This window comes from Aplidium turbinatum, chromosome 4 (assembly GCF_918807975.1).
Source record: "Aplidium turbinatum chromosome 4, kaAplTurb1.1, whole genome shotgun sequence".
NCBI classification, from domain to species: Eukaryota; Metazoa; Chordata; class Ascidiacea; order Aplousobranchia; family Polyclinidae; genus Aplidium; species Aplidium turbinatum.
Genome location: NC_137475.1, coordinates 27,528,141 through 27,544,213, shown reverse-complemented (window position 1 = coordinate 27,544,213; position 16,073 = coordinate 27,528,141). Strand labels below are relative to the sequence as shown.

The window sequence follows — 16,073 nt, the reverse complement described above, 5'->3', positions numbered from 1 at the left end:
GGCATAGGCCACGGCGCAAATCATTAGACCTAATTACTTTGTCTACTTCGAGATTAAGAAAAAGATAACTTTTGTTCTGAAAACAGCAATTGAATATGGGCTGGCCAAGAAATTTTCTGTGACGAAATTCAAGTAAAAAAATGTCTAGCTGGTATCAAAATTTCTAAATTTTCTGCCTACTTTAAGCTTAGTTGGGCTGCATGAAGCAAAACTTGGGCTAACATCAATCCTGGAAAGCCACCCGTTTAAATAACTGGTCTATTTTTCACTGGTGGATGATCTCATTTTTAGATGCCTTTCACGTACATTGGGACTTCTTGCTTTAATTTTAACATGACCAACTTGACTTTTCGATAAGATTTGATTTTGGTGTTAGCTATTGCTTTTGTTAAAAGTTTTCAACAAAATTTTCACAAAAGTTTGTTTCCTTTCGACGAAAAAATCTATGTCTTCCATTTCGCAATCGTGGCAATTTGGTTTCGTTATGCGCTTGGAAAAAGGATGAAATGCAGGAGAATGTTACAACGCAGAAAGAGTTATAAAGTGCAAATTGAGCGAACTTACAAAGTGCTTAGTCAAGCAAAAATATCAGTTATAATTTCGCGTTGGAGTGTTTTAAGCAAAAGAGAGTGTAAGTTATTTCAAAATTTTGCTTCATTTTTGTTACATAGGCTAGAATTAGATCCTTTACATTAATTTTTTTAGCAAGTTAAACTTCTCAAAATTCTTTGGCCAATTTGCTTCAAACACCTCTAGTTTAAAGCGATTTTAGCATGTTTCAGCAAAGCAATTAAATTTTGTTTTCAACAAACTAAACCTCGTAAAATTTTAGATCAGTGCGGTCCAAATTGATTGTGTCTTTGGTAATTTATTGATTTGTTTGCCAGGCAATGGCGAAGCTGATTCAAATTACTGAAGCTAAATTTGTAATTGTTGAAACAATTATTTTGTTGCTCACTAAATCAAAAAAGTTTATAAATATCTTAAAAAACTTTTAAAAAAAACGTAACTTCGATTAGATTAACTGAATAATCCTGCAGCTTTGATCATGATTAGCCTATAATAATTACACTAGATTTTCATAAGCCAACGTTTGCTTCTGCCGCGGAGTAAAATGTGGTTACCATAGTTCTGTTTAACGTACCTCAATACAATTTATTTTCGACCAAGCTCACCATTGAAAATTTCTGTAAAGCAAGAGCCACTGATCTAAAATTGCATTTATTTCAAGGTTTATAGCATACATAAGCCTACTAGCAAGTGAAGTGTTAAGTAACCTACTCTATCTTCGTTATGATATTGTACTGCAAGAACTGCGGCCTAATTTCAACATAATTCATCTTTTAAAACCCGTTTGACAAATTCAAGAAAGACAAAAAACCCTGGCCGAAATTTGCATATGTCTTCATTTTTGTTTGTTATGAAATGACTCGTTTTCGTATTGTGCGTATCATATTATTACTTAAAAATTGCATATAACCCAGTAGGCCTATTATTACAAATAGATTACACTAAAAAAGGAAAAATGGCCAGGGTTTAGTACAAATGCGTTTATTAAATAATAGGTAAAATTTGGATTGTTATGTAGACCAAAAATTACCTTCGACTAAATTTTCGTGTCAAGTAAAATATTTGTGCTTCTGGAGTGCCTCCCCAATCAAATAAGTCACCCTGCGCCACTGCTGCCTTTCATACAGCGCTTCGACCCCAGCGTCACAACAGCCAGATTATAAGAAATATAGATTCGTTATTTCCTTTTCTTTCACACGTTTATTGCACAATCATTGCTTACTTCAGGGATAATCATTGTTTTTGTAAATCTAGAAATTTTATCAATGCAGTATAATAAATCAGATTGCACACTTGCACAAATTGGAATGGATATCTCGCATGATACACATCATGTTATGTGAGTGACAGCACTTGGCATGGACTATGCAGTAGTAAACTTAATTGATTTTTAACGAAATATGTCTAATATGTGCTAAGTTTTTATGTTGGGGTTGCAACAGAACCACGCAATGAATTCTGAAACAAATTTTCACGTTGGGTAACGAGGCGTTTGTTTTTGAGTTGTTATCCCTAAATAGTTTGCTTTGACACCCGGGGAATTCCCTGTAGGTAGCAAGCCAGCAGACCGGTTTGAACAAGTTTTCAGAAAAGTATTTCTTGAAAATCACTAAACCGTGGCAAGCCTACATAAGCTCACACCAGCACGTGATCAGTTTAGTTCGTATGCTATAGTGACAACTGACAAGTGATACCAGAAACGCTTTGCTAAACAATTAAAGATGATTGAGCGAAGATTAGACGTGGACTTGCGTCCAGGTAAGTGCATCAGTTTCAGACTCGATTGCTTCAAATCTACGCGACGTGCTTACGTTAATTTTGTTTGTGATGTCAGTAAAGTTACATGTTTGTCTGATTTGTCACCGTTTTAGCATTGACGCCTTGTTGCAACGACCTTTCTTATTAAGTTGTTTTTGCTGTTTCATGCACTGACGAACTGCATTTTTTAAATTGATTTGTTTCACTGGTAGAGGTCGCTAAAAAGATTGCACACGAGTAAAAGACATGACAGAAAATATTTAAGCAAAAATTGCTCCAATAGCAACTTTTAATACACGTTTGAGATAACGAAAGGTCGAAAGTAGTGGACGTACCTACGCAAGCAAAAATGTTTGCTAATTACTAGAGAGTCAGTCACAGGGTCGTTGAAAGAATAATTTCGGCCCGGTATCAATAAAATCTTCGGGTCCTAAGTCAAGACACTTCTAAAAAAATGCATTAATTTCAAAGAATACGCTGTGGCTTCATCAAGTTCTCGGTCCCCATGAAAAGTATACTGCCCCAGGTCAAAAGTACCCTTTAAATTCTCTCTATCAATGCTACTGGTCAGTCATATGTCATCAACGAACATTATTGTTGGAATGCAATACCTGCTTTAATAAGCTATTGGTGCTAGCTTTCGATGACAAAAGGCTTTGATTAAACTGTTGCATTCAGCTTTATCTAGCTGTCAACTTTGCTTTGCAAACAGAAGGTTAGTAAGATCATGTCACTATGGTCGAAGTCTGATTTCTGTAGTTAATAAAATATAGGCTAGTAGGCCTATTGGTAATATGTATTCATATTTTTCAGAAATTTCTTTTCCCTTTTCACTTTATTCTGAAACTTGCGATACTTCAGCAAACAGTGTGGAGATGAAGGTTCCGACAGATTATCCGAGTACAGTTCACAACAGCATGACACCTGGTGAGAGTAGGTTGGATCGAACTTTAAATTGCATAAAAATGATCTTTGTTTTCATGTAACGTAAACTACTTTGTCGTTTGTCGTATGAGTGTCGTCTTTTGTTTGAAAAGCCTTGTGTTTGTACTGAAAAGTAAGTCTAAACACTACTTTAAAAACGTTGGTTTTTCTGCAGATAACCATGATCGTTCAAAGTTTGATGACGAACTTTCTACTACAACAAATTGTGATCTTAACATTTGGAATATGCGTTGCAATGCTGCCATAGATTCTAACACGTGTCTTTGCTCGTCTCATGAACCACAAAGCACATGTTCAAAGGCCTACTTCCATTCGAACGACGCTTTTGAATCCCTGGATATCGATTTGCTTGGAAGACCGAACATTTTATTGCCTGGCGATGACAACAACTTTGCACTCAATTCATCTGATGACGCTATTGGTTTCCACAATGCAAACCATTTCGAAGTGCCTCCAACAAACTACTATTCCAACGCACCCAACAACGAAGATAAAGAAAATGGTAAATAACTTGACTATTTAATGCATAAAGAATCAAAAAGTTTGATTAGTTTGGTACTGTTCCCATGATGATGTTATTTTTGTTTTTAATTGTTTATTTTTATGCATTGCAGAACCTCAAATGTTAAACAACAACAGCAGGGCAACTTGTCTGAACCCTTCAAGTCCAAATGTGTTTTTTCCTAATCCTCCAAATTTCAGTTCGGATTACACTTTTAACTGTTTCCCCACCACAACAGAAAATCCGTATCCTGAGATCAGTAATGAAAATGATTTTCTAACCATACTGGACGATCTGATATCAGGCACTGATCCTGTAGGAAATGGCACTGAAACCGCTTCCGGTATTGCACAGGTTGACACAACCTTTGTGCAAACGAAGTCATCTTCAGACGAAACATTGCCCGTGCCGAAACTTGTAAGGACAATTTCTTATGAAAGGAAAAGGTCACAAAATAATAAAGCTTGCGTTAAATTGCGAAGAAAGAGAAAAATAGAGCAATACCAGGCGGAAATAAAAGTGATCGAACTCAGTGAAGAAAATCAACAGATGAAAAAACAAATCAAAAACCTAGAACTTGAAGTCCAAAGAACGAGGGCTCTTGTGATAGCTCGAATCCAAGAAAACAACAAAGCATGAACTGAGTTGGTGTGATGCTGTATCCAACATGACTTCATGCAAGATCATAAATATTGATGATTTTACATATGTACAACATGTTGGTTGCTGTCAACTGCACCACACGATACCGTCATTTTTTTAAAGTTTATTGTATTCGTTCGTTTTCTATCTGACGTATTTATGTGTAGCTTTTACTACGAGAATTTTTTTATTTCGTTTGTTTTGCAAATGGTAGCCATTGAGCATAATTGTTGTGAAAGACATAGAAAATATATTTTGTAACAACCAAAAACAAGCCAAAGACTAACATTCAGTTGTGTAGGCTACACAATAATTCTTTTTATTTATTTTTGTCAGTTATTAAACTAATATAGTATAAAGATAATGATAGTCAAGTACAGGCAAATTAGCCTACAATTAAACTATAGACAATTGATTGATTGTTATAAAAATTTAGAGAATAGCTGTTTTGTGCTTTGCTACTCATAGAAAAACTGTGATTATATGCAAATAGTAAAATAAAATGCAATTAGGCCCATTTTTCAAAGCGTTTCAATTGTTTTACATTAGAAAACATTTTATAAGTACATGACATTTGAGCTGTTGAAACCCAGGAAGGTTTTCGCAACTGTCGTATCACGTTATAATGGCTGATAACAAACATCACACGATATTTGAAGTTGAACAGCCCCTTTGCTGGGTCTTCAAGGCATCGTTGTTTTTTGTTATGATGATTTATTTTGTATGAATAGCTAACTTTTCAATTTTAACAGTTTATGCTTTAAACACGTTTTGCAAGATACACAAATTTACTAAACAATTTGTTGCTCAATACAGTTCATGCAGTGGCGTATATAAGATTTTCTCAAGGGGGGAAGGCAATTCGATTTTGTTTCGAATCGAAAACGAATTAAAAAAACACCCCTTTGCCAATAATAGCCAGTAGGCTAAGTCATATTGTGTAAGATTAGCCTGCCATACTCAGCTTGCATTGACGATAATTTTTTTACTTTGCAGCAACTAGTTTACCCATTTAAATAGATCTTGTATTGAAAACAAAATAAAAGCGATATAACACTCTTGACGTCGCATATAATGTTTTACGTAGACGACGTAGTGAGCTTAGCCTACTAAGCCTAATAAACCGCGCGTATTGAGGGTAGGCTACGTTAAATGGTTACTGGGGGAGTAGAGCGTTCGATATAACTTGACTTTTTTATATCAAGAGTAGCCTAATGCTATTAAATAGTCTGACCAAGGTTTAAGGTAGCCGAGGCTATTTGTTCATGAAATATAAACTCTCGCGGTCTTCACGTATGTCACTGTACTTTTGAATTGAATTATGTGAATATGAAAAGCATGTTGGTAGGCCTAAACGGTTAAGTAAAAACTGTAATAGTTCAATTAACAGGCAATGTCCTAAGATTAAAGTATAAATCGAACCTCTCTGTGAAAGTTTAAATATCGACTGCGATTTATTACGGTACTTTAAACAAAAAATTATTGCATTCTGAACATAGGCTATATAACGAAAAAGAAGGCCTATCCTGCGGGTCCGTGTGAGCACCATCTCACCCCCTTCTTCCACCCTCCGAAATTTACAAGTGGGCCTCTATACCTTTTAATCATCATCATCAGCCATGCCTGAATAAGGCGTCGGCTACCGTGAGTCTCCACAACGATCGAATAGTTCTTACTAAGTTTACAAATACTTGGTTTGTCCATATAGAAAGATTTTTGGAGATTTCCAAACGTGGACGCTCCCGGTGCCTCTGACCAGGAAGTCGCCCCATCCTTGCCGAGTGTTCAATTCCACGTTTGCGGTAGACATGCCCGATAAATGTCATTTGCCTTTTTTGATAGTTGTGATCATGGTGAGGACTCCAGAGGTACACCCAGAGCGTCTCCATACTTCGTTAGTGATCTTATCTATCCAGTTAATTACCATCATTCTCCGTATGAACCAAGTTTCTTTTAGTAAAGGTGCCTAAAATGTTTTTCAAACCATAGGTTGTGTATTCGAATCGAAAACATCAGACTGACTCCACAATCCACAATAACAATGCAAAGGGCTATGGAGTTTAACTAAAAAATTTACAGGGCCGTTTTCAGAGGATAATTTGGAAATGAAAAGGGTCATCTCGAAAACATGTAATTGCATCACTCTTGAAATACAAAAACTAAAAACTGAAGAAAAGAGTGACGCAGTGTTTGTCTTAAAAAAATAAGACGCTGAGTTAAATGCAGAACAGCCTACTTAAACAAGGTAGTTGCAAAGGAATTTGGCGACATGGAGTTTCCTTCAGTATGCAAGCCCTCTTAAAATATTTTTAAATTTAATAAAAAATTATCTCGAATGCAAACGTATACGCTGGATAATCCCTGTCAACATTTCTGGATGCCATTATTGAACATCTTCGTGGTTTCATGAGCATTTAATTTTGGACAAGCCTTATGCTATCAACCATTGAAACACATTTTCCAACAAAGCGAGAGCGTAGTATTATTTCTTCTGTAAATTCAACAAAATAGCATAAATTTACTGGTTTCGCTGATTTAAAATAGTCATTCCAAATGATCATCAACAATACAATACCGATGGATGCAACCTAAGCTACAAAATGTCGAGTTTTCACAGCAGAATAGTAACATTGTTTATTTTATAATGCCGAAAAACGTTGCACCAACTAATTATGAATAAGGGTAGACCCCTAAACAGAGATGTGGTCTCACTTAGGGAACGTTCAAATATTATGTAACGCTTTTTTTCCGAATTTTTGACCCCCCCTCCCCCACGTAACGCCAATGTTACGTTTTTTTCAACCCCCCCTCCCCCATGTAACGCTTTTTCACTACTAATTCAGCACAAACAACTACCATTCCGTACTCGAAAGAGTTACCTAACGTTTTGCTTGCACCCCCTCCCCCCGATGTGACGCTAACGTAACACTTTGCATAAACCCCCTCCTCCCCCTCGAAGGAGCTACGTAATATTTGAACGTTCCCTTACTGGGGTTTTGGAAGCGATGAATAGGGCCTTGCGTAATTTAAGATATAATATCGAGCTTCTGTAGCAGCATATTGTTTTCATTTTAAATAGCCCACCCAAAAATTAAACAGATGGAAATGAGTTGGCTCGTAAACAACCAACCAAAGGCGATAACCACTGAGCCGCTAGGTAACTTTAATAAATGCCGGCCTGTTATAAGTTTTGCCCTTATAAATTTTAATCAACAGCCAAGCTGTTTCAAACTATTTAACACGACTGACCCGAGGACAGTTCTAGTAACGTCAGATATCGAAACAAACTGTAGAAGGGCTCCCATGCGCATTGAGAAATAAAACGCACAGGTATACGTAACAACATTTGCTCGATTGTCCTTAGTCTGGCACTTTTAATTATGTTGACGTCATACAGTATGTGTCCCAGGGAAAGCGCTATTATCCCCTTAGCTGTATTTGCAGGTGGCCTTTTCTTGCAACTGGACTATGTCAACTCAAGCGACAGATTTTTTTTGAACGTCCGTGCACCATAATGTGAAAAATAGCTTACTTTAAAGTTTCGAACTGCTTTGAAAGTAGTGTGTTTAGAAAATAATTCGTTTCGACAAGTCCCAGTGCTTGCAAATGAGGCAAAACTAATTTCGATCTATCTCACAAACTAGTGCTATCAAGGACCCCGAAATAGCAAAAAGTGACTTTCACATTCCGTGCCTTTGAAATTGTTTAGTTGGCCATGTAACGTTGAAAGGCGGTGCAAATACATTGAGTCATTTCAGATTCGTTTAAATTCATGGCTTCTTGTTTCTGAAACGAGGAGCAGAGGAAGACAATATTTGTGATGGCAACTGGTTTATTCCAGTGACAGCCAATGGGAACTCACAAGCAGTAAACGGCAAAAATAACTTTTATTCAAAAATAACTTTCATGGTCGTGTTTTTAAGTCTGAATAATTTATCCAGTTAGAAAAATCTGTCCTTTTTACGTTCATTTGACATCTAAAAAAATTGAATCAATGTAAAACAACGGGTTTTGTTGGCTGAATAGCAACTCACTCAGTTTCAAATCACAATGAAATCATATCGCTTTTTTATAACAAAGAATTTTTGCGTGTAAACGAAGTATTTTCGATCGAATAACTGCAGTGTTGGAACAAAAATGTTCAGATCAGTATGACACTAAGAAAGGGAATATAGGACTAACAAAGGTCTGAGAAGAAAAGTTAAAAAAGTAAAACCAAGATTAAACGCAATGAGACAAATGTAGCTGGTGGTTATTGATATTATCAATTTCTCAAACCCTTGGTGAAATTAACTGGTGTTGGTTAAAGAACACAGCGGCGATAACGCCTCAATATCACTGTTTCATGTTCTAACAATTGCTTCGAGTGATCAACTGTCACAACATCGTTCTGAGGGTCGCAGTGCATGCAAAAAAGGCATATCCGACTGCAGCTCGCTAAAATATCGAAACAATGAAAAAGCTATTTGTTTGACGTCACTAATTAATGACGTCTGGTTGGATAACCGGTGCTGATTGCGTTCACGCACTTGCAGGCGCCAAGTGAAAACGTGCACGGCACACCAGCAATTTTGATCGGGCATGCTGCGGCTACCTGCTGATCTTCAACGTTTATTTCGCACGCTTGACAAATTTCAGATAATTTGTTGTTCATTCTGATGCGATAGAAGAAATGAACGTGGTGACACGTAACACAAATTAATACTTGAATTGGTTAGTCCGTAGTGCGCAAAACTACTTCTAGATAATTATGTGTTTGAAGGTGTTCACTCTACATTGTATGTTGGTTGGAGTGCTTGTGCAATGAAATCAAAATACGTCCTTAGTTGAACCACTGTATGACGCCATTGATGTCACACGCCCGTAAAAATGTCAAACTCGGCGCCTGTGTGCATTGAAATACAGATCTAAATTATACCACAATAAATTCCATGACAATGTTTTGTTTTTTAAGATTTCAGATTTTTTAAGTTTTTTAGATTTTAAGCCTTTAAAAAACTGAAACAAAACGTATTTCAAATCAAAACAGCAAACTAGTTAACGCAGAGAACAAGTGTTACGAAAACATAAACAAAATAATTTATTGCCTAAGACGATCAATTGTTTACTTCTAACCAAGTTGAAACATTACTGACCTACGCAACAAAACTGAACATGACGTTACTCGCACACTCTTACATAATATCGAGCGTATCACTGCGAGCGAAGTGCAGCTGCAATGTCAATGAACTATATACAGAAAAGTCAAGGAGAAACTCCAGTCATTTGAGCTATCAGAAGAGCTCTGGCCTCTCGAACTTCCACCTCCAGCTCCTCGATCTGCTTTCTCTTCAGCTCGTTATCCTCAGTCAGTTCCATCACCTTGATTTCCGCTTCGTCTCTTTGAACTTTTCTTTTCTTTCGCGATTCCCGACATGCCTTGTTGTTCTGGGTGCGCTTTCGTCTGTACGAGGGTGTCCTCTCTAGCGCCGCAACGGAAGGTGCGTCAGAGGTGGACACACAGAGAGCTTCTTCCGTTAAATCAATCAGTGGGGGCGCGGTTGGAGGATTGATGGGGGGGAGTGAAACTACAGATACAGCCTCTGCGGGAACTTCAAAAGCGACGGTCTCTTGAGATGCGGAGTAGTCGTGCTCCGCGTTGATGGTTGCCAAGGCGACGTCCTCCTGTAGTTGCGCGGTTGAAGTCTGTGATAAAAACAAATATAATATATTGCGATGTACAGTGTACCGGAATGGCCCGTTTCGGTGTCCGATTCGGTTAGTCCGATTCGGTGAGTCCGATCCCTTAACGGGAGATTTTTTCAATTTTTTTTTTAAATTATCGGGTACCGTAGCCTAATTATCATTGCCGTTTTAGGGTTAGGGGTTAGAAGTTAAGAACTCACCGAATCAGACTCACCGAATCGGACTCACCGAATAGTAGCAGACCCACAGTGTACGGTACATTTATGACAATGATGCCACACAGCACAAAAGCAACTAGCATTGGACGATTTGACGCCAAAATGCATTTAGCAATACGAAATGCTGCAAACCGACTTCGGGCCAGTTAAAAAATTATCACATATAATACAAGATGCTTCGTAGCTTACCATTTGTATGTTTTGATTCGATGAACCAATTAGATCTTCCAACATTCCCATCACATCCAAAGTATTTTCGCGAGGCTCCATGGATGGATACAAAGGGAGGTTGCTAGCTGTACTGGATGATGCTTCAGTGGAAGTTGCTGTTTCCGTTCGAGAGGAAGAGCTCCCAGAAGCAGAGGAAGACGTGGAGTTGCTTTCAGAAGTCGTTCCTACAATGAAAGAAACGATAAATATTGTTGCACAATATAAAATTTGAAGTAAAGATGTGTCTGCCGGAACATGTTCACTTCTGAACGGGTATTAGAAATGACACAATTGTATGATTTATTGGTTGACGGACGACGGTGCATATGTAAAGTTGTTTAAAATGCCAAATTTAGTACTTTCACTATATCTATGCATGCTTATTATTTACCAGTTTCAGATTCTTCTGTGGGGACTGCTGATGAAGCGTAATTTGTGAAGGGAATATGGCCGTCTGAAGCATGGGTGGTTTGTGGATAACCAGCATCAGCAGAAAAAGCTCTCACTCTCGAATTGTCAACCTCTGTGAAGTCGGTAAAACTTGGCAGAAAATCGGAGTACGTCCGATTTCTAGATGCAGTTGACATCGGCGTCATAAACTGCACGTACGATGGAGAAGGATGTTGGAGGTATTGGTCATCTTCACTGTAGATTGAAGATGAATCAGGAGAATAGAACCCCAAATCAATGTTTGGTTGCTCGTCACTGGCAGGGCATGTTCCAAGTACTTCCATGACAACGTTCAAAGACGCCTGCCGAGCCAGCTCAGGTGACATGACCTTTGCAGTGTAATTGTTCGAAATCTGGCGCGTGGGCTGGTGAGCAGCATTGAGTTCAGAAGTGGAGAAAGGCTGGTAAACAGGGGAGCCTGTATTAGAGAGTCCATCCACCTCGCTATACGGTGAAACATTTGAGTTTCTACTTTGCAATGAATCATGAGAGTGACGCAGGAACACATTGGGATCAACAGCATTGTCTTGTACAGAGCTTGGACTGAGTGCATTGTCCCCATGTAGATATGTAAGTTCGTTATCCGTGTTTGTCACCAAGTAGCCATCTGCATGAGAAATATTGTTTTAAGTCATGACGCACCATGTTAGTTTGCACAAGAGTTGCAAAAGAAAACCTAACGCAAGTTAAAAACATGCAACAAAATAAACAAGTGAAAATCTCACCTGTGTTGTTGTTACTTTGTAAGAATTCCGATGCATTTACAAAGTCCCACATGGCACTTGTTTCCGGAAAGGAGGAGGGCATCTGCAGCCCCACGCTTAAAGTGGGAACAACGGTCATGTTGTTGTTTGTTTGCATGTTGCAAGACTGAGAGAGTACAGGATTTTGATACAACCATTCTGAAATAGAATGATGAAGTTGTTCAGTTATACAAATATTAACTAAGCAGCTTGACGATTGAAGAAAGATAGTCATTTATATACACCAAAAGATTGCCAATTATATGCAAAGAGTATGAAAAGTAAAGTTGAAAAAATTAACGTCACTAACATAACATTCGATCATGGAAATGCCATGGTACAAAAATATACCAGGTCTGAGGAAATTCGAGTGTTTCATTGATATTTTGCTTTGACGTCTTCAACGAACTGCAAACGCGTCATAACTGCTTCCCAAACAAGAAACAACAAGCCGGTCACGAAAAGCGCGCTGCTTTTATACATCTCTGCGCAGTTGCCTTTTTTCTTTCATTGTTCTGACAAGTCTAAACCTGCCTCACACAAATTGTGATGATGGGATAGAAAGCCCCAACGTTTGACAAAACTAATACAAGATGGACGAGTTAGCATGGAAAAGCTCCTTTATGACAGAATGTATTTTTGATCATAAACAAAAACGCTTTGCACTTGAATGTATAAACTATGATAGAAACAACAGCTTGCAAACACAATTAAACCTTTCGGCTTTATCTTGGACTTGTTTCACCACAAAGCTCAAATGTTGCGCAACAAGCCGGCAACGACGCGTCACGGAGGGGCGTCACAATGTGTACAAATAACAACCAATCACATTTGTGCAAACTTTCAACCAGACTCAGCTATAGCGGTAACATGTGCCAAAATGGAAATGAATAATTACATCTACCAGTTGAGCCAGTCCAAACCGTGGTTAAAATTTAACACAAGTCAATGGTGATGTCAAATAAAACTGTCTCTCATATCTCAGCGCTTGAATTCTTTACATAAGAATGAACACTGAGTATGTAACTGCCGCCACCCCAAAGTTAAGCAAGGTCGTTATAAAATTACGTTGCAAAGGCATTATGCTAAATTGAAGCTTCATTTTCATCAAACCCATGATGTATATAAATATTTTAGATTGTCATACAGTTCAATCAACCGGTTCAATGTTTTCCAACTACAATTTCATGACTTCTTTTTATTTCGTTACCGGTACTACAAAATTTGTAATCGCTACTGCACCAATAACAGATCATTGATGTAAGATTGTAAGGTGTTCTCCTTCTCAAGAAGGTTTGTTTTTTATATTGGCTTGACACCCACACAAAACTGCCACATTGTCTCTTATTACCTTACAAAACATCATATTTCAATCATTTTCAAGGTTGTTTAGAGCTTATCCATGAGTATCATTTTTCTTTAAAGGTAGGAAATACTGGACTAAATGAACAGGTGTGGGGAAAATTGAATTTGCATGTTGACTTAGTCCATTCTATTACAATTGCTGTACCTCATACAATTTAGTCTAATATTTTTACCAATGTCATTCCAAACTAGCTTTTAAGCATAGCATCAGTAGGATGTCAATCGATAAAAAAAAATAGATTTATTGGCCTGTTTATATATATAATATTATTACAATAATTGTAGATTGGTACTGTATGTACCCTAAACAACTATAGCAAAAACTGTTAGAAAACATTTATACCTGCTAAGAGCCACAGTGCTATGCAGCTGCTACTCTTTTGACACACAAGCAATCAAATTAAAAACTTAAATTATCACATGCATTGATGGGTGTAAAATCGTGGCTTGTCTGTAAAAATTGAATTTTGAGATAATGTAGCCACAACACAAGGTGCTAATTTAAAGGTTCTAATACTACAGTTTCTATTTGAATAAGAGTACTGATGAAGCCGCCTTTACGGCGGCGAAAGCTCTACCAATAAACTTTTGTAGTTACCAAACCTGGTTGATTTTTTATTGATTCTAATACTACAGTTAGTATTAGCATTTCAGAATCAAAATTTGCAGTCAAAATCGCAAAAATGACCAGGTTTATTTAAAACGATGTTCTCTTGGAGAACAATAATTACCTCAGAGCACAGAAGCACCTATAAGTTCAAATTTTTGTTCTGTTTTGACCAGCCATGATACAAATGTAAAAACAAAGCAGCACCGAGAATACTTTGGTTTCTGATATTACAGTACAATTTGGGTAGAGAGATAACTCTTTTAAACCATAAACAGACATAACTAAGCAACAACACTACATTTAACATTATAAAAACAAAAAACAACAAGCGAACGTTTTCAGCTAGTCATATAGCCCTTTTCAAGCCTATAAGAAAAATACATTTGAAAAAAATGCTAAAGAATCATATAGTATCACAGCAAAAATATGGTCAAATCTAAACATTTGAGAAACTGCCTCGCTCACACAAAATGATAACTGAAATTTACACAGCGCAACGGGTCAAGTATTTCAGAGGTAAAATTAATTGAAATACTTGACCCGTTGCGCTGTGTAAATTTCAGTTATCCTTTTGTGTGAGCGAGGCAGTTTCTCAAATGTTTGGATTTGACCATATTTTTGCTGTGATACTATATGATTCTTTAGCATTTCTTTCAATAATGTATTTTTCTTATAGGCTTGAAAAGGGCTATATGACTAGCTGAAAACGTTCGCTTGTTGTTTTTTGTTTTTATAATGTTAAATGTACTGTTGTTGCTTAGTTATGTCTGTTTATGATATTACAGTATCGACAAAAGCTGAAAAAAATATGAAACTTGGCTAAAACTGGTTTGATACATTTCAGATGACTTTGAAATGTTTCCAAACTATATAACATCCTCTGGGAATTGTTTGAGATTATGAACAACATAATGTTGAGATAGGGAACACAGAAAATATATAGCCTAGTTAAAACTCCGAAATTTCTAAATCCGATTTTCATTTAGCTACTACCGACCCGGTGGCCACCAATATGATAAGGCATTTGAATGGAAGATATTGACAATGGTTGTTCACTCACAGGCATAAAAACTGGCAGATACGTGCATAATCAGCATAATTAAATAAAAAAAAAATTACAATAGGCATGTTCACCTATTTGTCCATGTCTATACAAATTATCAGCTTATGATTTTATATCCCATAAATGTTACAATGCACGAACAAAGAGAATTTACTTCATTTTGCAGCTCTTAAAATTTGTAATTTATCTTATAAATTCAATGCTAGTGTGAAGCAGATATGCCCATCCCTGATATGCGATATATGGGCCTACAAGATTCTCATCAAAAGGCTACCAAGACTTCAGTCTAGTTTAAAGATAAATTCACATTAAACCCCTTTACAAACAACAAACTGGAACATACCTGATAAAGTTAGCCTTACGGCTTGTTGAGTTTTTCCAAAAAGACCCAAGTGGGTTTCGGAGAACTCAGGCAACGCCTAAGCGTGCTGAGGCATCATGATGGAACGGCGACAAGAAATAGAATGAAAATCACAAATGTTCTTTTGTTGATAAGAATGCCAACTCATTGAACAAAGAAAGCCCTTAAACTTGTAAAACTTCCAGTCACAGTTCAAAGTCTTTGAAATCTTTTCAAATGCAGTACCACTTTCAGTAGAAGTAAAATTAGATGCTTGGAACATTGAAGAGTACACAAGATATACAAGCAGAACTCCAAAAGTTGAAATTTGTTTTCAAACACCAATAAAAATTAGAGCAATCGCAATCCAATGCACTGTGCAGTGTGTATGATAAACCAAATGTATCAGTACTGGATCCAGAGAATTCACACAACAGTTGCAAGCTAAGTTTCACGTTCAAACAGGTATTATGTATTTCAGCTTCTGTAACCAGAAAAGATAACAAAAAATATTAGCTAGCCTATGTAAAATAATGTAGCAAACACTGCCTTTAAAATAATACACTGGGCTGCAACAGTGATTTAATGATAGCCACAACCATGTACTCGAGCTTGCAGTCATGCCAATTTTTCCACACTGAACTCTTTTGATCGTACGGTACCTAAAGGAAGCACTCTTGCAACACCTTGTACTCAAAGTAATCTAAACCCGTGCTAACTGGGCCTTCACGAAATAATAGCAAGTTTTCCTCAGCTAACTCTTAACTGGTTTACAAAGACACGTCTACCAAGCAAGCTTCGTGAGCATGTGATATATATTCCCACATGATCAATTTACTCACACAAGCATGTGATCTACATTTCTCTTCTGTCTACCGAAGAACTGACTTCACTGACTTCATAAAACAAATAAATGACCAAGCATGATGCAATCTCACGAAATAATGACCTCACAAATAAAGGAAAGAACAA

General features: G+C 37.1%; 2 protein-coding genes across 2 annotated transcripts; one reads left to right on the top strand and one right to left on the bottom strand.

Moving 5' to 3' along the window:
- Window positions 1–2,236: 2,236 nt before the first annotated feature.
- On the top strand, window positions 2,237–5,466 carry LOC145769378 (uncharacterized). Its single transcript, XM_082580996.1, has 4 exons — window positions 2,237–2,328; window positions 3,142–3,255; window positions 3,428–3,775; window positions 3,888–5,466. The coding sequence occupies exons 1-4, from the start codon at window positions 2,292–2,294 to the stop codon at window positions 4,412–4,414; spliced, it is 1,026 nt and encodes a 341-aa protein (XP_082437122.1). The 5' UTR covers window positions 2,237–2,291; the 3' UTR covers window positions 4,415–5,466.
- A 2,821-nt stretch (window positions 5,467–8,287) lies between these two features.
- On the bottom strand, window positions 8,288–15,605 carry LOC145768534 (uncharacterized). The gene is made up of 5 exons (XM_082580044.1): window positions 15,105–15,605; window positions 11,706–11,882; window positions 10,922–11,587; window positions 10,510–10,715; window positions 8,288–10,102 (listed from the first exon to the last, which is right to left on the bottom strand). Exons 2-5 carry the CDS (start codon window positions 11,839–11,841, stop codon window positions 9,662–9,664), a joined length of 1,449 nt encoding a protein of 482 aa, XP_082436170.1. The 5' UTR covers window positions 11,842–11,882; window positions 15,105–15,605; the 3' UTR covers window positions 8,288–9,661.
- Between the last annotated feature and the right edge of the window lie 468 nt (window positions 15,606–16,073).

Excerpts from the sequence above, each read along its gene's own strand:
- LOC145768534 (XM_082580044.1), bottom strand. The coding sequence starts at position 11,841 with ATGCAAACAAACAACAACATGACCGTTGTTCCCACTTTAAGCGTGGGG. Across the intron at positions 11,588-11,705 it reads ACAAAGTAACAACAACACAG|ATGGCTACTTGGTGACAAAC; the intron begins GTGAGATTTTCA and ends TTTCTCATGCAG. Across the intron at positions 10,103-10,509 it reads CGAATCAAAACATACAAATG|ACTTCAACCGCGCAACTACA; the intron begins GTAAGCTACGAA and ends TTTTTATCACAG.
- LOC145769378 (XM_082580996.1), top strand. The coding sequence starts at position 2,292 with ATGATTGAGCGAAGATTAGACGTGGACTTGCGTCCAG. Across the intron at positions 2,329-3,141 it reads AGACGTGGACTTGCGTCCAG|AAATTTCTTTTCCCTTTTCA; the intron begins GTAAGTGCATCA and ends CATATTTTTCAG. Across the intron at positions 3,256-3,427 it reads TCACAACAGCATGACACCTG|ATAACCATGATCGTTCAAAG; the intron begins GTGAGAGTAGGT and ends GTTTTTCTGCAG.